Below are 27,781 nucleotides of genomic sequence, written 5' to 3'. Positions count from 1 at the left end.
ATAAGAAATTGTTGACAATCAACTGGTCACATAGAAGTGTCGGGTTGTGGTACCGTGGTTAGTGTCGCGGACTCTTACGTCCGAGTTTCTTGATACCTATTTCTAATAATGAGCCGCTTAGGCTCACAGAAATAGTATGAAATTGAAATAGTGTAAATAATAAAAACACAAATATTTCTCTTTATTAAAAAAAAAATAATGTTACCCTCTCGTAAAAATACGCGTTTTGACGCTTGACCATTGATTTCTAGTATGCTTAGAAATCCATCCTTTACATTAAAAAACTATAGATGTTTCATCAGAGATCGAAACACCTAGGTCCTAGAACACTGAACACTGATTTCTGGGCGGCTCAGAAATCCATATTTTTAATTCAGAAGCTATAGATGTTTCATCTGAGGTCGAAACACCTAGAACACTTATACGCTTGACCATTGATTTCTCATAGCCAGGTCCGGTTCAGTGGCGAGACCGCAAGGCCCGCAGCCGGCGGGCCCTGGCGGCGGGGACGCTCCCAGCGGAAGCGGCGCATATTCAGCAGTCCTCGTCCGTGGTCTGCGCGCGCGCGCGGCGCGTGGGACTTGAGGGCGTGCGCGCCAGCAGCGGCGCCCCCTGCAGCGAGATGGCCAGCGGCAGCGCGGAGATGTTGGCGGCGCCGCGGCCCGCGTTGCCCGACCGGTATCGGGTCGCCCGCCCCGACCTGGAGAGAGATTCACATTAATTCAATTAACATGGAGTACGCGCCAGGCGCGTACTGCTAACATTTCGCCCGATGCAGAGTACGCGTTAGACGCGTACGGTTAGCATTTCGCCTAGTGCAGAGTATGCGCCAGATGCGTTGGTACAGATAACTTTTAGCCCGATGCAGAGTATGCGCTAGACGCGTACGGTTAGCATTTCGCCTAGCGCAGTGTATGCACCAGACGCGTTGGTACAACTAACTTTTAGCCCGGCGCAGAGTACGCGCTAGACGCGTACTGTTAACATTTCACCCAGTGAAGAGTACGCGCTAGGCGCGTAAATCGAGCATTTCACCATGTAAGAGTACGCGACAGGCGCTTTTAGCTAATATTTCACCAGGTGCAGCGTACACGTCAGGTTTGTAAAGTAATAATTTGCCCGGTGCAGAGTAGCGCCAGGCGCGTATAATTTATAACAATTTGTCAAATGGTTCAAAAGTATCGTAGCTCAATTCAAAGTACACCCTTACAGTCTTGACACAATATTTAATGTGAGCGTATATGAATAACATAATAATTAAAATTCGACGACTCAGGTTTATACTCGTTTGTCTTAAAGCGAGAATTAACATGAGCCGCGCGTGAATGCTACACACAAAGTGAGCAGTATGTACTTACGTAGTATCTACAAAAATATATTTAATATTTTGAATATATTTTGAATTAGTTTTTTGTCGACATCAAACAGCAACAGACCGAAAATGGAAGGATACGGAAGAGGTCTATATCCAGCAGTGTAGGACAAACGGCTAGCAGAAGAAGAATAAGTGGATTTTTGTTACTTTTTGTTAAGAAATATGTTTTATTTTGATCTGTGGAAAAGGAGGGATTAATAAACTAGTGTGGGTCAATCAGAAACTGTGATCTGTGATGGAAGCAGGTTTGTCAGGAAGCCTAAAGCTTCTATATAAGATCTGGGAATACAGTTGGGAGCTTTCAATGTTGTTGATATCTTGAGAATCGCTTGTAACCTCAATGATACACAATACATGGCTTACATATCGCTCGCTCTTTCAACAAAGTCAAAAATAAAAAATCGTCAATTTTCAGTTGTGCATGTTTTCGGAATGCCCAGAAAATGTACTATATCCCAGCAAAAGTGGCATATTTTCAACTTAATATTTACCCGTTACAGGGCAGAAAGTGTTGTTTTTGCATTTTGAAGAAAATGTATTGTTTAATTATTATTTTTTATAAACTAAATATTTTCAAATGGAGTAAAAACCTTCAGATTTTACTTAAAAAAATCTGTTGCACAGTAAAAAGTTCAATAAGTGGCTTGATATTTATTTTAAAAACATTTTGCTATATTTTTGAACTTTAAATACGATCTCCTGAAAAATCAAGTTTTTTGATACATGACGTTGTTGAAAGGAGTGAGCAATATAACATAATGTAGGTATTATATAGAACGTACCTATGGCAGCGACACAGCAGTAATCTGATGAAGGCAGCCCTGAATGTTCTATTGAACACTGTGTAAATGATAGGATTGATAGTAGAAGATACGTATCCCAACCAAAGGCAGATATCAACCACGTGTTCTGAAATACATAGAAATAAACATAGATTAATACTATGGTCAATGTACCAGGCACCCAAATTCAAATAGATCTTTCGGGGTAACATAGATAGATTAGCTTCTGCGACCTCTTAGTTGCTCTACCAATAACTGTTCAAATTTTCCGTGTTTAGTAAGACAAAAAATGTATAGATCAAAAAGGAAGACGTCAGAAATTCAAATAAGTAAGAGCCTTTTTTTACTTTGCTTTGAATGTAAAAGATTTTGAACATTTCAGAAAACAATGTTCCTTGACTGCGTAGCTAGTAAAAAAAAATCATCATGTGTTCAAATTTATCGAAAATGATGATGTCCATTTTGAACGAACATCAACTGTGTCGGGTTGTGGTACCGTGGTAATTTTCTCGGTTCGAACCCACTCTACTACAATTTGACACCTATTTCTAATAATGAGCCGCTTAGGCTCACATAAATAGTATAAAAGTGATGTATTTTTGTAAATAATAAAAAAAAAACATAAAAATTTTTCTTTAAAAAAACACTTTATGGGAAAACGATGAAATTTCATAGTAAATCAGTTTTGCAAATTAATTGTTTTAATTCCGATTTTTTTCCTCTTCTTATACCCCTCATCAGCACCCAATAGTGTATAGGGTCACCATTATATTACAAAGTGTATTATTGTTTGTAATGTATATGTTATTTTTTTATTAATTAAATTGAAATTGAAAAAAAATTGAAATTTAAAATTGCAATGTTATCTTGATCGTTACTTGTATTAATCAGATCTAAGCGAAGTCTACTTTCCACATATGGTAAAGCAATATGACACTTCCTTGCACGCTGTCTGCCATTTTTGTACGCAGAGTTCAATATCTCAATTTTATATAGAACTAATGCGTTTCTCACGACAAAACATTATTGTAGTGTATACATATATATATATATATATATATATATATATATATATATATATATATATATATATATATATATATATATATATATATATATATATATATATATATATATATATATATATATATATATATATATAAATATATATATATATATATATATATATATATATATATATATATATAAATATATATATATATATATATATATATATATATATATATATATATATATATATATATATATATATATATATATATATAAATATATATATATATATATATATATATATATATATATATATATATATATATATATATATATATATATATATATATATATAAATATATATATATATATATATATATATATATATATATATATATATATATATATATATATATATATATATATATATATATATATATATATATATATATATATATATATATATTTTTTTTTGTTTATTTTTGGCAAAGCACCCAATTTTGGGTGATACCTGCCATACTAGTGATTTTATATACTTAAATAATATTTTTTTTTTATTTATATATACTTTATTTATATATACTTTATATATATATATATATATATATATATATATATATATATATATATATATATATATATATATATATATATATATATATATATATATATATATATATATATATATATATAAAGTCATTAAGAATGCACACACCCTACATACGACTGTAATAGTTTAATCTGATTCGACACACCGTACATGCGACCAAATCAATATTAGAAAATCCCCGAGTAAAAGATTGCATTTTTCCCTCCCTCGGTGAATCACCTAACCGCACTATTAAAAAAGCATTATAGCGAAACAGCGTACATAGGGGTGGCGTTAAGTGGGGTATAGCTATAATGTAAAATAATTATTACAGTGAAAAATCATTAATATTTATTTGTCACCCCCCTCCCCCTGGAAATCGAACTTGGGGGCTCTCTCATAGTAGCTAAAAGCACAGACCATTACCCTATTAGACTCAGATTTTTAGCTACCATATATTGATTGTTTAAGAGACATACCTCAAGATCATAATCACGAGGACATCAGCCACAAAAGGATTTATAAGGATATAATAAAGTTGATATTTTGTATTTACCTGGGACGTCACAGGATGGGCAAGCAGCAAAAAAGATGTTCAGCAAGAAGAAGGGAGCCCAACAGAAGACGAATGTGAAAAACACCAAACCAAGAACCTTTGTCGCTTTTTGTTCGGTCATCACTGCGTTAGCTGACATGGTATTTCGTTTGCTTCGATTACCGAGAAATCTAAAAAGTAAACATTTATTATTAGTAACATATTACATATACATATATTACTGCAAATTTGGGTAATGATGATGACGACAATGGTATGGATAATGGATAAAGAAAATTAAATCAATCTGATCATTTTAATAGTTAGTTCAATAGCAATTTCTAATCGCTTGGTCTAATGCAAGATGGACGACTAAATTTTCTTCGAAGAGGAATAGGCCGGCCCCAGAAACAATGGACCTATGACATTGTCCTGTCGCGGGTAGTAAGAAGATCGAAAAAGCCCAAACGTAAGAATTCTGGAAAAAAATAGAAGAGGCCTTTATCCAGCAGTGGAGAGACTGACAAAGAGTTCTGACTTCTGTTTGTTAGATTGGGTATGACATTTGCGCCATCTCTCCATTCGTATAAAAGCGAAAGCGGAAAACCTCAGAGACAAAACCATCATGTCAGATCACGGAAGGGCGGCAAAAGAGGATAAAAGTGAAGTCCCGTTTGAACTGTGCTAGTCTGGAAGCTGGAAGTTGGCCATCCACAATGACGAGGAGCTAAACAAGCTGCCCCCTCCAGCGTGACGACCATCGCTCAGGAAGGCGTCCTGCCGACCTTGGCGATTCTCCAGCCCATGGGATCAAGAGGAAGGTGTTTTAATTTGTCTCAGACTCGACGGCCCGAGACCGATTGACGACGTTTTAATCCATTTATTTTTTGTATATCATTATCATCACCATCCTATTATTATTACTATTATTCATGTGTGTATAAGCGCCCTTGAGATAATATTTTACGAAAATGGCGCTATATAAATTATCCAAATTATTATTATCATCTCTGGTCGGCACAAGATTCTGTTATCTAGTGAAAAGATTGATAAAGATAGTTACTTTAGGTTGATGTTGCTTGGAGCTACAAGGGGCAGTCTGAGAGACTTGAGCCTCGTACTGCGCGCGTCCCTCGATATGCTGTCTGGAGTCTGGGTGGACTGGTCCCTTCTGGACTGAGTGCTGCTCATGGCGGATCCATTGCCGCATCCCATGGACTGTTGGGAAAGGCTGCCCCGCATACCGCCACATCTGTCAGGAAGATAATACAATACATACTCACTTTAATGTCATTGACAACATTTTGAGTGGGTCCAAATATTAGAGTTTCTGCTCAATGAAAAAGCTTCTTCGTCTCACCAATAGATGTCACTAGTGAAAATCCTAGTGAATCTTTTACAATGTTTCAAAATTGGATCATATATATGGAACAATGATTAAGGAAACATTTGTTTTTATACCACTTGAATTTTATTAAAGACTACTAGTTTCGGAAGCTTCCATGGTCAGGTCTGAATAATAACTAAAATATATAATATAAAATTCTTCTATAAACAAGGAGAGGGGTAAGTTAGGGGGAGGGGGTTAGTCAAGGGCAGCGTTTGAAAACAAAGGAAAAATGGAAAGCAAAGGTGAAGAATTTTGAAACAATATATTATTTTATAAATTATTATTAGAATTAAGGTTACAATGATTAAAGAAAACACTTCGTTTTTTACCACTTGAGTTTTATTATAGACTACATGTTTCAGAAGTTATACTTCCATCATTCAGGTCTGTATAATAACTAAAATATAAAATATAAAATTGTTCTCAAAATAAGGAGAGGGGAAAGTAAGGGGAAGGGGTTAGTCAAGTCAATTTTAAACATTAAGTTTTTCAAATACTAATTTTGAAGGGTAAGTTCTGGGCTTTTTAATAATTTTTTTTGCAATTTTTTTTTGAATGATTGAGAGTGATTTTAAATTTGTCCTATAAGCTCCTTACTTCTATTATATTTACTTCTAGATTCCATCAAGTTAGTGTCTCGTACTAAAAATATGACTTTTTTATTCATATCTTTTGAAATATATTATTTTGGGAATGAAACAGATGAAGAAGTGGTCTCCTGAACATTTACTGGAATTGAGATAATATGTCAACCATTTTTTTAAGGACGATATGTATTCACAAACGTATAATATTATTTCTTTGTTGACATGTTTTTCATACTAAAAAATATGCCAATTTTTTTAAATGTTTTTTTTTAAACTACCGTATATGTTATATTAATTTATGTTATGTTAATAGGGGGTTGAATTAGTTCTCGCCGTTTATAAAAAATTAATATTTCTCTGTGATTTAAATAGATTCCTTTCGTTTTTTTTGTTTTCCTGTCCCCTGCTGCCTCGAACACCCACGTGGCACTTTCAACCGCCTCAAACCGCCTCAAAATTAAGGCTATGGGCCTTGTTCATCGGCAGGGAAACTGGGTCCCGTATGCTCTGAAGGAGAGAGATATGGAAAGGCGACTTTGCATGTGTGATTCACTCTTGCAACGGCATCACAGAAAAGGTTTTTTGCATTTTTTTGCATCGCGTCATCACCAGCGATGAGAAGTGGATCTTCTTCGACAACCCCAAACGCCGCAAAGTCATCTGCCAGCCAGGTCAGCCACTCCCTGCTGAAGCCAGCATTGCAAAACGCAACATTCACGGCTCAAAAACGATGCTTTGCATTTGGTGGGATCAGCAGGGAGTAATTTTTTTCGAGCTTCTCAAAGCAGGCCAACAGTCACAGCAGAGGTTTACAAGCAGCAAATGATCAAACCGAAAACAGCAATTGAAGAAAAACGTCCAGAATATGCAGCCAGGCACGAGTCGATTCTCATTCTGCTCGACAACGCGCGCCCGCATGTTGCCAAAGTGGTAAAAGAACAGATAAACTCCTTTGGCTGGGAGGTTCTGTCACACCCGCCCTACTCCCCTGACGTCGCACCATCCGATTATCATCTGTTTCGGTCCATGCAGCATGGATTATCGGGAGAAATTTTCAAAAGTTATCGAGAAGTCGAGTTATGGGTTGAAAATTTGATTGCCTCAAAAGACAAGGTTTTCTTTTATAGGAAAATACGACTTCTTCCTGAAAGATGGGCCAAAGTAGTCGAGAAAGAAGGGCAATACTTTTAATAAATTCTTACTTTTAAAAAAAATAATATTTTCAATTCAAAATACTACAAAAAACGGCGAGAATTAATTCAACCCCCTAATAAAATTGAATATACGTAAAATATGTATAAAAGGAAACGTAAGGGCATCTCAGTTTACTGTATATATTTTTTAAATATATATTGGTTGATGCAAAAGTTATGACCGTTTTTTACGTGTAAAATTAAACTTTAAAAAAAAATTACATTATTTATTTAATCAATTACACAATTTCCATCAGTTCTTATAACCTTCTCCCATCTTTCTATCAACTTATTAATACCAGTAGTATAAAATTCCGTGGATTTTGATGCGAAAAATATTAATATTAATATTAAAATATAAATACAATATTATACTAATAACTTACGAATGATAAGTTTACAAATCTGAAAATATTTTCTTTCTAACCCTTATCCGCACCTAATGCTGCATAGGGCACTGCATCGTATTGACGCAGTGTTATCTTGATCGTTACTTACATGAAGGCAAGGTGTCTTCAGGGACCGGTCCAGGGTAATCTTAAATAAATATTAGAGTATAAAATCACTAATATTTGTTTTCACCACCGCCCTGGGGATCGAACCCGGGACCTCTAGTATGGTAGCTAACCATGAAGCGCAGGAGTAATCACCTCGCCTTCATGTAAGTAACGATCAATTACGCGTCAATATGATGTAGTGCTCTATGCACCATTGGGTGCGGATAAGGGTTAGAAGAATCAAAAAATTCACGATATAAAAGAAGCAAAAATATTTTTCATTGAAATACAAACGTTTAAGGTAAATAAAAAAACATTAAATATCGGATTTCTCGAGTACAGTGCAAAAATGTACTCCCGTATTGCAGTTGTTCATGGAAAATAGTACTAATAAACATACCTGTCGGGAGCACCGCTGGTTCTCCAAGCTAAGTGATGCGATATCCCTCCACCCGTACCGCCGCCCAGTCTGGAATACATACAATAAACAAACGAGATTTTAATATGAAACGGAAATAAATTCCAGCCCTTACGCGAACCCTATAAAGTCACAAAATTTTAAATTGTGCGATTTTTAAAGATAAAAATAGCATCAATATTGATGATAACATTTAGTAACCATATGTAGGATTAACTAGAGGTTAAATTTTAAATTAACCTCTAGTTAGAGGTAATCCAGAATATAAACAAATATTTGGACACGCTCAAAATGTAAATAAGTTAACTGATCAAATTTGAAGCTTTAGCTTTTTTCTTTAAGCTTTTAGCTTTATTTTTTCTTTTTAAAACCCATATCCGCACCCGATGGTACATAGGGCACTGCATTATTAAACGCAGTGTTATCTTGGTCGTTTACACATTAAGGAAAGGTGATCAGCCCTCCGGTTCAGGTACCAGTCCAGGGTAATAATTAATAAATATTATATATATATATATATATATATATATATATACTTATTTGACCCATCCCCCCCCTGGAATCGAACCCGGGACCTCCAGTACGCTAGGGGAGCGTGATGACCACGCAATGGAGGGTGCAATGGTGCATAGGGCACTGCATCATATAAACGCAGTGTTATCTTAATCATTAACACGTGAAGGAAAGGTGATCAGCCCTCCGCTTCAGGTTCCAGTCCAGGGTAATATTGTATGAATATAAGGGTGAAAATTCACATATATTTATTTGTCCCCTCTGGGAATCGAGCCCAGGACCTTTAGAACGGTAGTCGAACGTGCTGGCCATTACACTACGGAGGCAGATGATTAAATTAATTATAGCTTTAATACTGATCATCTTCTGCCACATTAATACATAACAATATTTAACGAAAACTGTATAATATTCAAAACATATTCAGTATCAAAATGCAGAGATGCAGGTTTTATGAAATGGGAAATGTGTGTGCCAAAATTTAATGTAGAATAATGTAAGACAGTTTTACGAATCATATGACATACCTCACTAGTACAGTGTGATAAGTAAAAATATCATCCAAAATATATTTTTTTAAATTTTAAAAAGAGAAATATTTGTTACACTACACTAAAACGAATCAAAAATGTAACGCATTTCTTCTTGGCTTACGTATCATACACAAACTGACCATTTATTTTGTCCTCAATACATCTACCATTTTTTACAAAATAGTATGTATATTGAAGAAAACACATATTTCTTCATAGTTTTTATGTATTACTAAAAAAAAAAAGAATTTTGATAAAGAAAATTAGAGGAATGAATCATAAATAAATATGAAAAAATTATGTTGTTTTATATTTTCTGATTAACATTTATTTAAATTGTATGTAATGTATATAATCTATTAATTAAAAAAAATAATAAAAAAGGTTAAAATGTTAGTATTTCGGTTCAACACAGGCCATGCTTAAAGAGCCGTAATACATAAAGTAAATGTATCTATGAAATAAATATGTATCTATGAATGTATTTATATATCTATGAAATAAATAAACAAATAAATAAATAAATAAATAAATATATAAAAATACAATTGTACGTCTTAATCCTTAAAATGCTAAGGCAACTATAATACATGTATCGCTAACTCCTTTCAAGAACGTCATAAATCAAAAATCGTCAGTTTTCAGAATGCCCAGAAAATGTACTATATCCCAGCAAAAGAGGCATATTTTTTACTTAATATTTACCCGCTACAGGGCAGAAAATGTTGTTTTGGCATTTTGAAGAAAAGGAATTATTTAATTATTTATTTAAATTTATTAAATATTTTTCAAATGGAGAAAAAACCTTCAGGTTTTACCTAAAAAGATGTGTTGCACAGTAAAAAGTTCAATAAGTGGCTTGATATTTATTTTTAATACATTGTGTTATAGTTTTAAACTTTAAAAACGTTCTCCAGAAAAATCATGTGTTTTGATTTATGACGTTCTTAAAAGAAGTGAGGGGTATATTAAAAAATCATTTTAGCAACTTTAAGTTGAAAAAAACACGTTCGATTTATTACTATGGGTACTTTGTTTTCGAAACGCACTGTACTCAAGGTGGAAACAAAGTTTTTCCATTAAAGTGCGCTTTTCGCCGTGTAGAAATAATAACTCCAGAAGATGGATATAAGGTGAATCTGTCTCGCATATCCGCCGAGATAAAACACATTTCCATAGATAATGGGTCCGAAATGCAATCTTTGGCGCGCTCCCAAGTGATAATTGCACGGATAAGAGTGTTTGTGTCTGTTGGTTTATTAAAATTCAAAACAGATATTTTAATTCGTGGATATTGATTAATATTTTTCGTGTGCCAAATTTTCGGTTGTTGAAACTCGAAACGGATAATTGAGTTACAACATATTGAGTGTGTCCAAATACTTGTTCACAAATCGAGATTATCTCCAATTAGGAGTTGTTTTTTTTATATTATTTTTTGACATCTCGACATAGATGAAGAAAATATGGACGTCTAATTGAAGATTAGTCCGCCTTCGTAGTGTAATGGTCAGCACGCTCGGCTACCGTTCTGGAGGTCCCGGGTTCGATTCCCAAGGGGGGTAAAATAAATATAAGTGATTTTTTCACTGTAATATTTATTCAATATTACCCTGGACAGGTACCTGAAGCGGAAGGCTGATCACCTTTCCTTCATGTGTAAACGATCAAGATAACACTGCGTTTATATGACGCAGTGCCCTATGCACCATTGGGTGCGGAAAAGGGTTTATTTTTTTTATTTTTAATTGAAGATAATCCAGATTTGTTAGAAAGTACTTGGACACACTCAAAACGTTGTAAATAAATTAACTGGTCAAATTATAGACTAAAAAAATATGGAAAGGATGTTATCTAGCGCTTCTCATGTATGTAAATAAAATCCAGAATGAAAGAGTCTCTCAATAAAAATAAATAAATAAAAAAGCTTCTTTCATCTCACCATAGATGTCTCTAGTGAAATTCTAGTGAATTCAAGCTCTATATTTTGAAATTGAACAAAATATTTAAATATACTTCTAAAAATTACAAGAATTTGAGCATTATGGTTGTCCATCAAGGGTAGAATTGGTGAATGTTACATGTGTGTAAAGGGATCACTTAAACCAGCCTATGACGGTTGTAAGCCCTGTAAATGCCCTGTAAATGCTGTGACTCCCATATTCTTCTTCATCTATATTGAGATGTTAAAAAATAACACTCAAAATATACAAAAATATCGAAATCTTTTAGTGCACAACCTGATACACGATTTACACACAACGAAGGTTTGATAGTCCCAAGAATTAACAGTAAATATGGGAGTCCAACACTGCAATATATCGTTCTGAACATTTTTAATTTGTTGCCGACGGATGTTAGAGGTCAAAATAAAATATGGAACAAAGGCAAAATATATGTTGAGATGTCAGTAAAAAAATATATAATTGAGTTTATATGGATATTGATAAATATTTATCGTATTATTTTTTAACATCTCATCAAAGATGAAGAAGAATATGGAAGTCTGGGCATTTACGGGGCTGACGACCGTCATAGGCTGGTTTAAGTGATAACTTTACACAGGTGTAACATTCACCAATTCTACCCATTATTGACAACCACACTACTCACATTCTTGGAAGTTCTATATATATGAACCAATTTAGAAACCTTGTTCTTGAATCACTATAACTTCACTAGAGACATCTATTGGTGAGATGTAAAGAAGCTTTTTACTAAGCAGAAACTCTTATATTACGATGACGGTCGTCAGCCCCGTAAATGCCCAGACTTCCATATTCTTCTTCATCTTTGATGAGATGTTAAAAATAATATGAAAATAACTCCTGTAATTGGAGATAATCCAGATTTTGTGAACAAGTATTTGGACACACTCAAAATGTTGTAAATAAATTATCTGGTCAAAATAAAAGCCTAAATAATAAAAATGAAAATGGTATTTTCTGGCGTTTCTCATGTGTGTGATTATAATCCAGGATTTAGACCTCACATACTAATACAAGAGTTTCTGCTTAGTAAAAAGCTTCTTTACATCTCACCAATAGATGTCTCTAGTGAAGTTATAGTGATTCAAGAACAAGGTTTCTAAATTGGTTCATATACATAGAACTTCCAAGAATTTGAGTAGTGTGGTTGTCAATAATGGGTAGAATTGGTGAATGTTACACGTGTGTAAAGTGATCACTTAAACCAGCCGATGACGGTCGTCAGCCCCGTAAATGCTCAGACTTCCATATTCTTCTTCATCTTTGATGAGATGTTAAAAAATAATATGAAAATAACTCCTGTAATTGGAGATAATCCAGATTTTGTGAACAAGTATTTGGACACACTCAAAACGTTGTAAATATTTATCGTGTGCCTAATTTTAGATTTTCGAAACTATAATTGGGTTCGTGGATGATAAATATTTTTCATGTGCCAAATATTCCTTTCCTGACTCGTTATTGTCTTTAAGAAGAAGTGCTACCACTTATTAAACAGGTACTCGCAAGTTTGCTGGAAATGAATAGTGTGTAAAAAATAAAATGAATTACTCTCGCTACGGGTTAAATAATGTAGGGTAATTTTTTCAAGTTATTTGGCAACACTTTCTTGGAATTGTTCTGGGAATTTTCTAAAGTATTGGCACTTAGGGTATGAGTAAATATAATACAATATGTCAACATAATATATCTTTTCTATCAAGGATGCAAGGATGATATTTGCACATGTCGCTCTCCCTCCTTTCAAGAACGTCATACAAAAAAATTCGTCATTTCAGTTGTGCATGTTTTCGGAATGCCCAGAAAATGTACTATATCCCAGCAAAAGCGGCATATTTTTAACTCAATATTTACCCGCTACAGGGCATAAAGTTTTGTTTTTGCATTTTGAAGAAAAGGTATTGTTTAATTTTTTTTTTTAAATATACTAAATATTTTTCAAATGGAGAAAAAAACCTTCAGGTTTTACCTAAAAAGATCTGTTGCACAGTAAAAAGTTCAATAAGTGGCTTGATATTTATTCTTAATACACTGTTATATTTTTAAACTCTAAAAAAGTTCTCCTGAAAAATCAAGTTTTTTGATTTATGACGTTCTTGAAAGTACATTTTTGTATATGTTTTATACAAATGTGAAAAAAATTCAAGGAAATAAAATGAGAAAATGTAACTTATCACTAATACAACTATACTATATTTCCATAAAGTATTTCTTCAGTTCATTTATTTTGGAACCCTGACTGGGTTCTATTTAAATATATGTATGTCAGGCAGCTGGTTAATTTGGGTATGAGCAATATGTTGTTAGGACTTCAAACATAGTTGTGTTTATCGGCTCCACATGTATTTATTAAGTGTTCGTGTATTATTCGTATAGTGATGAATTTCTCTATTAAAAATCTATATTGTATTACGGGTTTATTATTATTTTAACCGTTGAAAAAGGTAGTAAATCAATTGGGAAGGGTCGATATTCTTACGATTTTTTTAGACCTTACCTTCTGAAGCATTCGGGGTCTGGTCTGCGCGCCTTCCTGCGCAGCAGTTGGACAGTTAGAGCATATGTAACCACCATGGCCACCATCGGTACGTAGAAGGTGATCAGGGACCCCAGCACCCAGAACATCCTGTTGTTGATGACGCACTCCTGCGCTCGTGGCATTATGTTACCTTTGTTCATGACACCTGGAATCAAAAGTAAAGGATGCTTTTTTAATATTTATTTTTAATTTTGAGTGTGTCCAAATATTGTTCACAGATAATACAAATGTCACAGTGACGGGTTGTGGTCCCGTGGTTAGTGTCGCGGACTCTTAAGTCAGAGTTTCTTGGTTCAAACCCCTCTACCGCAATTTGATACCTTTTTCTAATGATGAGCCGCTTAGGCTCACAGAAATAGTATGAAATAGAAATATTTGTGTAAATAATAAAAACACTAATATTTCTCTTTAAAAAAAATATAATTACTATACACATCGGAGTCTTATATAATGCCTTTTATAAATCAATTTATTTATATTTGCTGTTTTTGGAGATACACATATAGTGAAGTAAGTAACAATGAAGCAGGAGGTATTTGCAGTGGTGGGATTCGGCCGGTTCGCATCGGTTCTAGCAAACCGGTGCCTAATTTTTTTAAACTTATGTACCTACTTGGTCCGCCACATTGTAAAAATATTTGAACCTCACAAAGAGAAAAAAATATTGAAAAGATAAAAAAAAATAGTGAGAAAATACATTTAAAGAAAGTTATTACACATATTAAAAAGAATATCGTGAAAGATATACGCTTCAGCATTTAGAGCGTTCTCAGTTGTTATGTGAATGTGCTGTTTATGTGCAGAATAAAAAAGTAATAAATACAAAAACTATTTTTATAGGGGGGGGGGGGATAGTATGCAAAGGGCGAACCGGTTCTTAATTTTTTTTAGACCCATCACTGGGTATTTGTATTCAGTAGGAGCATTACATTTAACATTCTTGGAGAAAGTGACCAAGTGCATTTTTCACAAAAACGTGATCATTGACTATTTGATATCTTACTAGCTTAATATTGCCCTGAAAAAAATCCCAAAGGATTTTAAACTTGGAAGTATTATATATTGACTTGTTAAAAATGACTATCTGCGTTGATGTTTATTTTCTTGCCAAGCAAAAGTGACCAAAATGACCCTCCTGAACATTTTACGTTTTATTAGTTGGTGACTTTCTCCTGTACGACTACGATATATAAAAAATAAAAAAACTTGATTTTTAAAAAATATAAAAAAAACTCATAATCGTTGATGATTCATTTAAAGCGCTTCTGTTAAAAAATAAATATTTATTCAAGTTAATAGTCGTAAATAACTCAGTTTCCGAATATTTCACGTTGCATTTCCATAAGCGCGCGTGAAGTGTACCAAGCCTCCCGCCGAGGCACTCCATCATCACTATTCATGCTGTCTGCAAACACTATGAATAAAAACTTCATTTATCATCCATGGAATTTTTAAGGCATTGCCTGCGTAAAAGTCGAAAATACAATGAGTAAAATCTAGTCGAATGGATAATTCCCATGGCTAATATGGAATTATTGGCTGGGGCGGAGATGCCAAAACTACGTTGGACCCAGTGTTCAATGTCCAAAAACTTATCTTAAGAATCATAAATAAACGCATCTCGACACATCCTCTCAACTATTTAGAAGCTACATGGTCCTAGACATACGGCAACTGTTCATCAAAGAAGTATTGATTCACTTGAAAATGTAGTATCAGAAAGATTTACTAACATTTCTTTGTAAATAACATCGGTTAGTACGACCAGAATGGACTGAAAATGGTCCCATAGTTATGCGAATATTCTAGAGCTAACAGAGATTACATACCAGCCATGAGGTCACGGTCGCGCTGCAAAACGAGGTTGCGACATTTAAATGCTTTTAACGAGACTTTCATTACTTTCTTTAAAAGTCCTGGAAAAAAATTAAGAGAAAAGTATTTTTACATTTTGATATGTCACCGAAGGTGGAGAAGAGTATAATATGTAAGTATCGGTATTTATAGGACTTACGACCCGTCATAGGCTGGTTGAAGTGACACACACCTAACATTCACCATTCTATCCATGATTGAGAACCACACTACATGTATGTACATATACATATACATATTTTATGTAACATGAAGTTGTTTCATTTTTCATATTATTTTTTTGACATCTCATCAAAGATGAAGAAGAATATGGAAGTCTGGGTATTTTTACGGGGCTGACGACCATCATAGGCTAGTTTAAGTGATCACTTTACACACGTGTAACATTCACCAATTCTACCCATTATTGACAATCACACTACTCAAATTCTTGAAAGTTCTATATATATATCAACCAATTCAGAAACATTGTTATTGAATCACTAGAACTTCACAAGAGACATCTATTGGTGAAATGAAAATAAGCTTTTTATTGAAGAGAAACTCTTATGTGAGCTCCAAATCCTGGATTATAATCACATACATGAGAAACGCCAGAAAATATCATTTTCATGTATATTGTTTTAGCTTATAATTTGACCAAACAATTTATTTATATTTATTTACATTTGTTTAATTTTTGTTTAAAGATTATCTATTGTTGGTTTTTGGAGTCTGTTATTATTTTATAAACAATTGTTTGTACTTGTTATGTATGTATTTTGATTTAAATGAAATAAAAAGATAAGATGCATTTTGAATGATAAACTATGTTACATATTTGACAAATTTGGAACCGATCCCATTGAATTTGTATGTAATTTGTAATAAAATAATTAATTCCTTATACGGCTTTTCGCTTTGCGGCCAAGTTTCGTGGAACGTATCTATGCCGTAAAGCGAGGTATGGGTGTACTTATTTTTTTGAAACTCACATATCGCTCACTCCTTTCAAGAACGTCATAAATCAAAAATCGACAATTTTCAGTTGTGCATGTTTTCGGAATGCTTAGAAAATGTAGTATATCCCAGCAAAAGCGGCATATTTTTTACTTAATATTTACCCGCTATAGGGCATAAAGTGTTGTTTTTGTATTTTGAAGAATAGGTATTGTTTAATTATTTTTTTGAATATACTAAATATTTATCAAATGGAGAAATAACCTTCAGGTTTCACCTAAAAAGATCACATACACAGTAAAAAGTTCAATAAGTAGCTTGACATTTATTTTTAAAACATCGTATTATATTTTTTAACTTTAAAAACGTTCTTCTGAAAAATCAAGTTTTTTTTATTTATGACGTTCTTGAAAGGAGTGAGCGATATATGTAGTACTCATATAATTTACACGTCATTTCTTATGTAGTACGTATGTCGTTATCGTCACGTATGTGGTAATAGTAAAAGCGTATTTTTTTCTCAAAGACCGATATTTTTCGACCTAAATTGATTACCAAACAGGATAAAACCATTTTAAATTATATATTAATTGTAAAATCAAACACAGATTTTTTTGAGTCTACTAAGTTGTGTTTTATCGTTAAAAATACATTAAAATTAATATTGTGACAATTATATCGTCTAGTTATGGCATTAGCAAACGAATGTGAAGATTAAATGGACTGACGGTCCTTATAAAGCTTTATATTCTAGGTACGTCGAAACAATTTGCTCACTCCTTTCAAGAACGTCATAAATCAAAAAACTTAATTTTTCAGGAGAACGTTTTTAAAGTTTAAAAATATAACACAATGTACTAAAAATAAATATCATGCCACTTATTGAACTTTTTACTGTGCATTAGATCTTTTTAGGTAAAACCTGAAGGTTTTTTCTCCATTTGAAAAATATTTGGTATATTTCAAAAAATAATTAAACAATACCTTTTTTTCAAAATGCAAAAACAACACTTTCAGCCCTGGAGCGGGTAAATATTAAGTTAAAGATGTGCAGCTTTTGCTGTTATATAGTACATTTTCTGGGCATTACGAAAACATGCACGACTCAAAATTGTCGATTTTTGATTTATGACGTTCTTGAAAGGAGTGAGCGAATTGTCACGATATTAATTTTTATGTATTTTTTAAAAATAAAATACAACTCAGTAGACACAAAAAATCTGTGTTTCTTTTAACAATTAATGCGTAAATTAAAATGGAGTCCTACAAATTTAACGCCAAATCAATAAATAAACAGGATAAAACTTTTTAAAGCAGTTAAAAAATGGAGGTACGACATTCTTCGTAATCCCTCTACAAGTCAGAATATGATTACATTATATGGTCTGTGTATTTGAATAATAACATAAAAAGGAAAAAAAAACACTTAAGTTAATGCGCCATCATCGTGAAAAGTATGTCAGAAATTTTAATGAAATATCTCGCAATCTGTAAACGTACTCGTATAAGTACGTATAATAATAAAAAGAGGTGACATCTCATCAAAGATGAAGAAGAATATGGAAGTCTGGGCATTTACGGGGCTGACGACCGTCATAGGCTATATAGGATATAAGAGTTTCTGCTCAATGAAGAGTTTTTTTCATCTCACCAATAGATGTCTCTAGTGAAGTTCTAGTGATTCAAGAATAATATTTCAAAATTTCATATATATATAGAACTTCTAAGAATTTAAGTAGCGTGGTTGTCAATAATGGGTAGAATTGGTGAATGTTACACGTTACTTGTTTTGGTTTTAAGTAATTTTTATTTACGTGTTCAGATTTATTTAAAAAGCTTATCTCAAATGTATTTAAAAAACACATGTTTTACTTTGAATGCAACTTTGAAACGTTGCAATATTTCATTCATAAAAGGTGCATAAAATAATATCATTATGTTCAAACGAACTCCCTTGTGAAATTTTCATTCCATTGAATATTGAATACTGAAGAATACAGAGAGATTCTAAGAAATCTGCAGGTTTCTATTTCCGGAGTGAAGCATATACATATAACTACAAGAAAATGGAGAATAAAGCGGGGAAATGATATTATTTACTTCCAGTTCGTTGATCTCTGTGTTTCCAATTTGTGTATGTTTTCCAAATACATATAAAAATACATCAGATAAAATTTGTTATTATTTTTTGACATCTTATCAAAGATGAAGAAGAATATGGAAGTCTGGGCATAAACGGGGCTGACGACCGTCATAGGCTGGTTTAAGTGATCACTTTACACACGTGTAACATTCATCAATTCTACCCATTATTGACAACCACACTACTCAAATTCTTGGAAGATCTATATATATGAACCAATTCAGAAACCTTGTTCTTGATTCACTAGAACTTCACTAGAGACATCTATTGGTGAAATGTAAAGAAGCTTTTTATTAAGCAGAAACTCTTATATTAAATGCCCAGACTTCCATATTCTCCTTCATCTTTGATGAGATGTCAAAAAATAATATGAAAATAGCTCCTGTAATTGGAGATAATCCAGATTTTGTGAACAAGTATTTGGACACACTCAAAATGTTGTAAAATTTGTAACGTAAAACAAATATTTTTGTACTAAAATAATTTTGGAGTATAGTTTTATGTACTTTTGCTGCAAATTCAGTCACGATGTTAATATTTTCTTTGTTATAAAAAAGATTTATTTGAATTTATGCGTTTTATAATTTTAAAAAAATCATAGAAGAGTAACAACATATCGTATAGTAAATTTAAAATAAAACAAAACTTTTTTAACCTAACCTAATATTACTCGGCCTGTGTTGGGTAGACCTAGGTATATATGGGTAAACTGCCAATTCCACATTATTTTTGTCCGTTTTCGAATATTACCCAACAGCATTGGGTAATGCTAAGTTAATCCAGATAAATCTAGCCCTTCGCTGCATCGTGTATCAAATCTGTTACATAGCCAAAGGTTCGTGTTAAAATTATATCAATATCCCATAAGGATAACCATTGCATGTTGTTGCCAATTTGATACAAAAGTATTGTGGCAACCCACACATCGACTATGGCAACTCAAATCGAGTGAAATAGCGAGCTCCCTACACGAGGCCCGCAACGAACGGAAGCGAACCCGTCACACTTCATCGCCGCCCGTCCTCAGATCGACACGTACTTCAATTGTTCTCATATTAGAATCACGCGATTATTCTTAAGTATTTTCTTGATTGTAATTTGATAGAACTGAATACATTTGTGTTAAAAGTAATCCGCTTTCATCTTGCTTCCCTTCTGATAAATTAAAGTGGTATTCAACTAGAAACCATAGTATTTTCCTTGTAAAAAGTTTTTAATCCTTTTTTGAAAATTAATTTTTCCTCTATTGTTTAGAGTAAGATACTATACTATACCGCCTCCGTAGTGTAATGGTCAGCACGCTCGGCTACCGTTCTGTAATTATTTTCGATTCCCAGGGGGGGTCAAATAAATATAAGCGATTTTTTCACTGTTATATTTATTCAATATTAACCTGGATTGGTACCTGAAGCAGAGGGCTGATCACCTTTCCTTCATGTGTAAACGATCAAGATAACACTGCGTTTATATGAAACAGTGCCCTATGCACCATTGGGGTGCGTATAAGGGTTTTTATTATTATTATTAAGATACTATAGAAATAATTATTTTTATTTAAAATAAAAAAAGTCATGAAATGAGGGTTAAGATTTACTTCGTATTCCAGCATTACCCGTTCATGTTGATATATCGCTCTCCTTTCAACAACGTCAAATATCAAAAAACTTGATTTTTCTGGATATCGTTTTTATAGTTTAAGAATATAATGAAATGTATTAAAAATAAGTATCAAGCCACTTATTGAACTTTTCACTGTGCAACAGATGTTTTTAGGTGAAACCTGAAAGTTTTTTTTCCATTTGAAAAATATTTTGTTTATTTAAAAAAATAATTAAACAATATCTTTTCTTCAAAATGCAAAAACAACACTTTCTGTTCCGTAGCGCTTAAATATTATGTTAAAAATATGCCGCTTTTGCTGGGATAAAGTACATTTTCTGGGCATTCCGAAAACATGCACAACTGAAAATTTACGATTTTTGAAATATGACGTTGTTGAAAGGAGTGAGTGATATAACTCAATGTTGTTTACTTGTGTTCCCACAGCACGCATTATCCAATCACATCGCAAGTCCGCTAGGGACTTCGGGAATTTGAATCAGTTATGACGTCACACGTGATGATGTCACGTTTCGCTATCCCTGAGCCATTTGAAATGTTGAATGTTTAACCCTAATTTCTTTAGAGATTTAAAAAAAAAAAGTATTATTTTTTTATGCAGCATTTTGAGTGTATCCAAATACTTTTTATCCAATTATGAGTTATTTTTTTACATTATTTAAAAGGTGAAAATGATATTCCCAAGCGTTTCTCAAGTATGTTAATGTAATCCAGGATTCGCACCTCACATACTAATATAAGAGTTTCTGCTTGATAAAAAGCTTCTTTACATCTCACCAATCGATGCCTCTAGTGAAGTTCTAGTGATTCAAGAACAAGGTTTCTAAATTGGTTCATATATATAGGACTTCCAAGAATTTAAGTAGTGTGGTTGTCAATAATGGGTAGAATTGGTGAATGTTACACGTGTGTAAAGTGATCACTTAAACCAGCCTATGACGGTCGTCAGCCCCGTAAATGCCCAGACTTCCATATTCTTCTTCACCTTTGATGAGATGTCAAAAAATAACATGAAAACCTCTAATTAGAATGTTATTTTTTAAATTTTTTCATATTATGTTATTTTTGATAAAATATTCTGTTGGTTTTCCAATAAATAAATAAAAAAAGGTGAAAAATTTTCATGAAAAACTCACCTAAAACAGTGATTGAACTGGATACCAGCATGCTTAGAAGCCAAACCAGTGCTACCTTTATTCCAACCATCTTCTTTGTAGCACTGTGTCGAGTACGAAGTGGATTTCTTATACCCAGATATCTGAAAAATTAAATAATTTTGAAACAATTTTTTTTAAAGACCTGCAGGAGCTGGTGGAAAATGAATGCTGGGAACAGAGTGAATATATTCATTTATGTATTAATTTTAAATCAAACACAGATTTTTTGAGTCTACTAAGTTGTATTTTATTAACAAAAACACATAGAAAATTATATTGTGACAATTTTTTCGCCTTGTTAGGGCATTATCAAAGAGACATTCGTTTGATAATGCCCTAATAAGGCGAAACAATTGTCACAATATAATTTTTTATGTGTTTTTGTTAATAAAATACAACTTAGTAGACTCAAAAAATCTGTGTTTGATTTAAAATTAATACATAAATTAAAATGGAGTTCTACAAATTAAACGCCAAATCAATAAATAAATGAATATATTCAGCTATAACAAATAAAAATCTTTCAGTAAAAAATTAAACTGACAGAAATAATGGAGTCTTAGTTTTGACCCTAATGTATGGTGAAATGCGGGGTTGGCAAAATAAGGATGAAAATAGACTGAATGCAGTCGAAGTGCGATCCCTCAGATAAATGTGCGGTAAAATTATGTATGTCAGATTTTCGAATGGCGATATTAAGAATGAATTCAAGGCTGAGATAACCATTATCGATAAAACTAAGAAAGGTGTGTTGACATGTGGAACGAATGAGTGAAGAAAGAAGAAGAAGAGTGAGAAGCAGATAAAGACCGAAGAAAACTTGGCATGATCAAGTACGGTAAATACTTGGAGGTGGTCAGGTCAGAATTTGGAATAATCGGCGGTTACGAGGAGAATGGAAGAGGCAATGAAGGAGATGAACGAGGAAAATGGAAGAGGCAATGATTTTTTGAACACACAGCTGGTGTGGAGATTTTTGTCTCACTGCCTACCCCCGTGGGGAAGAGGCGTGATGGTTAGTTAGTTAGTATGCATATATACTCACGGAAACAAGAGCCGACACCGCGAGAGCAAAAAGCCTTTTTAGGACATCCGAAACGAAGACTCTACGACCCATTGCAGGCCTAACACTTTGCGACAGAGTTAGAAACTCAGAAATAAGAAAAATCTGCGATGTTGAAGATGTTGTGCGATGGGGGAAGAGAAAGAAGACGTTTCTAGAGAAATCATGTGGGAAGAGCGAGTTTGGATCGAGTGGTGAGGATAGCAGCGGACAGCAGCATAAGCGGGATCAGGCCCCCAGGAAGACCACCTAAACGATGGAGGGATAGCTGGTCTTCCACCTCTCAGAAGTGGACCAGAGTGACAGGACTTAGTCCTAGAAAAAGAAGAAGAAGAAGAAGATATACTCACCTTCCTAATGATATGAAACACATGTGCATGATGCTTGCCGAGCACGCGAGGACGTCACAGGTTACGTAGACATTACACCAAACCCACCCAAAAGGCCAGTAACCTAGAAATAAGAAAATTAAGTCAGTAAGTTTTGATCGCAAGGTATGTTGTAGAAAGAAAGGAAGCATAAGAGATGTGATTGAGGACAAAGATGGAAGGAATAAACAGGAGAAGAATAGTAGATACAAATAAAGGTACAGAAAAGAGATAGAAGAAAAAAAATTGTAAAATTTATATTTGAAGCACTAACTTTGTGATTTTCCATTTTATAATTAAAGTGTAACTTTGTTTTGAAATACAACATTTTGAGTGTGTCCAAATACTTGTTCACAAAATCTGGATTATCTCCAATTACAGGAGTTATTTTCATATTATTTTTGACATCTCATCAAAGATGAAGAAGAATATGGAAATAGTGAAGTTCTATTGATTCAAGAACAAGGTTTCTAAATTGGTTCATATATACAGAACTTCCAAGAATTTGAGTAGTTCTCTACCGGTTTCGAAGCTAGCCGCTTCTTCATCAAGACTGATTAATACTAAAACACTATCTACTAAACAATATTCAAAATATTTTGACTGTTAGGGAACGAAGCTTAGGTAGATCTCAAGTGGCTTTATTTTTTTGTTGATTGGCAGTCACAGTCAAAAGGGATCAGGGATGATAAGTGATTTGAAACATATTTAATAACGGACTTTTAAAATAATCATTTACTTGTGTATTTATAAGTTGTAAATTATTATTAATTGCCTTTTTAATTTCTTATATTTATAAGTAATCTAATTTAAGTCAACAAAAATAAAGCCACTTCAGATCTACCTAAGCTTCGTTCCATAACCGTCAAAATATTTTGAATATTGTTTAGTAGATAGTGTTTTAGTATTAATCAGTCTTGATGAAGAAGCGGCTAGCTTCGAAACCGGTAGAGATTAAAATTAAGTTATAATAAATTATTTAAAGTGATTATAAAACAAAATTTTAATTATAAAAAAAATTGTATTAGATTTGGACATTTCAACACATATGAAGAAGAAGGAAAGTGAAGAAGAAGGAAAATGGAAGTCGAGTATGAAGAGAAGTCTATAAGAGTGTTAATATATACAGGGCTTACGGCTTTCATAGGGTGATTTTCGTGATTACTTTATACACTTGTTAAAGTAATCACGATCATATTAAAATCTCAGTTCTACTGGATTTTTAAATATCTTTAAAATTGTTTTTTTTTCACCACTTTTTTTATTAATACAATTTAACCTACCGGTTTCGACAATACCTTGTCATCATCAGGGTTTATTTGAAATCAAAAACATTAAAAACATTACAAACTCTCACCAAAAATTTCCACACACTCCATAAAAATCCTAAATGTTATTTTAAAAAATAACATTTAGGATTTTTGTGGAGTGTGTGGAAGTTTTTGGTGATACTATTTTAATGTTTTTGATTTAAAATAAACCCTAATGATGACAAAGTATTGTCGAAACCGGTAGGTTAAATTGTATTAATAAAAAAAGTGGTGAAAACAATGTTAATTAATTTTATTAAAATTAATTTTTGTTAAAATTAACTTAGGGTAGTTTCACGGATTTCAAACGTGAATCAAAATTTTCAACGAACAACGAAAAGTAAGATTGCTGTGCGGAAGACAATTTAAAATCGTCATGAAAGATATTGAAAGTAAAAAAAAGGTATTTAGTAGAAGAAAAAGAGGTCAGAAAAACGTGACACTCAAGAACGTACAAAATGGTTCGATATTAATAAGTTTCACGACTGTAGAAAGAAGGATCTAAAACTTTCAACTTTGGAAAAAAGTTGCGAAGAATTTTAACTTAAAACATAAAAAAAATGTTTTTTTTCTATTCCCATTCGACCGCGTCTTGTACTTCAAAACTTGCACGGATTTGATATTTATGTTTTTGTTCATAAGTTGCGTAATGTGAAAATGGAAGTGATTGTTTGAAAATTATACCGTGTCGTAAACAACGACTGTGACAATCATAAAATCGTAAAACACACAATAGTTTTTTGTTACAACGATTTCGATTTTTATGTAGTAGACAGAAAAGCTCTTTTAGAAACTCTTAACTTCCAAAACCAACAATTTTCTTCTTCTTCTTTAGCATTCTTTCTTCCACTGCTGGATATAGGCCTCTTCCATATCCTTTTTTTACAAACCAGCCTATGACGGTCGTCAGCCCCGTAAATGCTCAGACTTTTATATTTTTCTTCATCTTTGATGAGATGTCAAAAAATAATAGTGTATACTAATAATTCCTTCAAACCTTCCTTCTTCAAACCCTCACTTGGCCTCAATGGTCAGCACACTTAGCTACCGTTCTGGAGGTGCTGGGGTCAATTCCCAAGGGGGGTTCAAATAAATATAAGTGAAAAAAATAAAATTACAAATGATTGTTTAATATTTCACAGTATCTCGTATAATCCATATTAAAATGATTTTTTTTTTCAAATTTGATAACAAGAGCTTTAGTGCGCGTACCATCATTTCGCTGGGACAAAAATATTGTGAAATATTAATTTGTAAGATTTGGAATAATTCACAATTTTTCTCTTATTTCTATTGTCTCCGCAATCAGGAAAGATTAGCGTCACCTGGGATTATCTGGACTGCGAATTAAATATTGTCTGTGCAATTATCTATAATTAGAAATTCATTTTATGCGACCCGTTTTGAAATTGATTAATTCAAATAATCCGAAAATAATAAAAACCGAAATCGTATTTTGTTTTCACCGAAGTTCTCATTTCGGATACGGAAACAATTTCCAATCAATTGAAAATTTGTGATTTGTGACCCATTTTAATAGATTTAAGATGATCACAAGAGGTACATAGCTATATTTCAGAGATTATATATAAAAATATGTATATATATAAATAAAAAAAAAAAAATATATATATATATATATATATATAAATGCCCAGACTTCCATATTCTTCTTCATCTTTGATGAGATGTCAAAAAATAACATAGTATACTAATAATTCCTTCAAACCTTCCTTCTTCAAACCCTCACTTGGCCCCAATGATCAGCACACTTAGCTACCGTTCTGGAGGTGCTGGGGTCAATTCCCAAGGGGGGTTCAAATAAATATAAGTGAAAAAAATAAAATTACAAATGATTGTTTAATATTTCACAGTATCTCGTATAATCCATATTTAAATTAAAATATTTTTTCAAATTTTATATCAAGAGCTTTAGTGCGCGTACCATCATTTCGCTAGCTACAAAAATATTGTGAAATAATAATTTGTAAGATTTGGTATAATTCACAAATTTTCTCTTATTTCTGTTGTCTCTGGAATCAGGAATGGTTGGCGTCACCTGGGATTATCTGGACCGCGAATTAAATGTTGTCTGTGCAATTATCTATTATTAGAAATTCATTTCATGCGACCCGTTTTGAAATTGATTAATTCAAAGAATCCGAAAATAATAAAAACCGAAATCGTATTTTGTTTTCACCAAAATTCTCATTTCGGATACGGAAACAATTTCCAATCAATTGAAAATTTGTGATTTGTGACCCATTTTAATAGATTCAAGATAATCACAAGAAGTACATAGCTATATTTCAGAGATTATATATAAAAATATGTATATATATATATATATATATATATATATATATATATATATATATATATATATATATATATAAACGCATTTAAAGTATGGAATTTTGTATTAATTGTTATTTTCTATTATTTTTTGTTTGTAAATAAAAATAATACCTGACACTGGCAGAAACATCCTTTCACTGGGTGACTTATTTTTATTTTTTTTTTAAATTTTATTTCTTAAGTAAGCTTATATTACAACTAATATTAACCATTATTTACACATATTTTTCATCATATATATATTTACATCTTCTTACAGTAAACAATACATTTATTTTTAAATTCTTTTACACTCTTTTCATTCTTCATACATTCAGGCATGTCATCACACATTTTCGAACCCTTATACATTAAACAATTTTGCGACGCGGTTTTTTTCAACAATGGCAGTCTTATTTTAATCCTTATTTCTAGTAATGTGTTCATTACACTTCTTGTTTAAAACTATTTTATCTTTAAAATATTTTGGTAATTTATCGTTAAAAAAATGATGTAATTTATCAGCATATTTAATTTAAGTCTCTTTTTATATATAACCAGATTAGTTCTTTTATAAATTTTTCTATATTAATATATCTATTTTTCTTAATAACTATTCTCTTTGCTTTATTTTGTGTAATTTCTAATTTATTTAAATTTCCTTCACTGACTGCCAAATAAATAACTTAATTTTTTTCTACAATTCTACTGCTACAGTCATAAAAATATTTACGCAGTTCTCTCCAATAAAGAGACTAAGCTCATGTGCTTGGAGATAATATTATTAATACTTTTTGTTAATAATTACAAATAAACTTTAGCAAAACAATTACTTTTTTGTATCAGAACGTGGGGAACGATGCCACGTGTTAAGTTTCTAAAAAAAACTAAGTGAAACTCGTGATTTATATCCCGAACGAAACTTTTCTACTTTTTTGCGTATGGAGATGTATCTAAAAGGGTTTCCCATGTAAATTGTTGTTCGGACCTATTTTTATAAAACAACCTTTTTACATCCC

General features: G+C 32.5%; 1 protein-coding gene across 1 annotated transcript in view; it reads right to left on the bottom strand.

Annotated features, from left to right (window-relative positions):
* Positions 1-359: 359 nt before the first annotated feature.
* LOC148304790 (5-hydroxytryptamine receptor 2C-like) overlaps positions 360-27,781 on the bottom strand; it is a 110,627-nt gene continuing 83,205 nt past the window's right edge. Inside the window, exons 2-9 of the mRNA XM_088267681.1 lie at positions 23,098-23,200; positions 21,664-21,785; positions 13,909-14,095; positions 8,360-8,428; positions 5,356-5,544; positions 4,314-4,483; positions 2,158-2,284; positions 360-700 (exon numbers count right to left, since the gene is read on the bottom strand). Coding sequence (XP_088123807.1) covers positions 535-700; positions 2,158-2,284; positions 4,314-4,483; positions 5,356-5,544; positions 8,360-8,428; positions 13,909-14,095; positions 21,664-21,785; positions 23,098-23,200 — 1,133 coding nt within the window. The 3' untranslated portion in view covers positions 360-534. The remainder of the gene's footprint in view (positions 701-2,157; positions 2,285-4,313; positions 4,484-5,355; positions 5,545-8,359; positions 8,429-13,908; positions 14,096-21,663; positions 21,786-23,097; positions 23,201-27,781) is intronic.

The sequence above is a fragment of the Brachycentrus maculatus genome, unplaced genomic scaffold, assembly GCF_059751285.1.
Source record: "Brachycentrus maculatus isolate JH-2025_06_01 unplaced genomic scaffold, ASM5975128v1 h1tg000303l, whole genome shotgun sequence".
Taxonomy (NCBI): Eukaryota; Metazoa; Arthropoda; class Insecta; order Trichoptera; family Brachycentridae; genus Brachycentrus; species Brachycentrus maculatus.
This window is presented reverse-complemented; position numbering and strand designations above follow the sequence as displayed.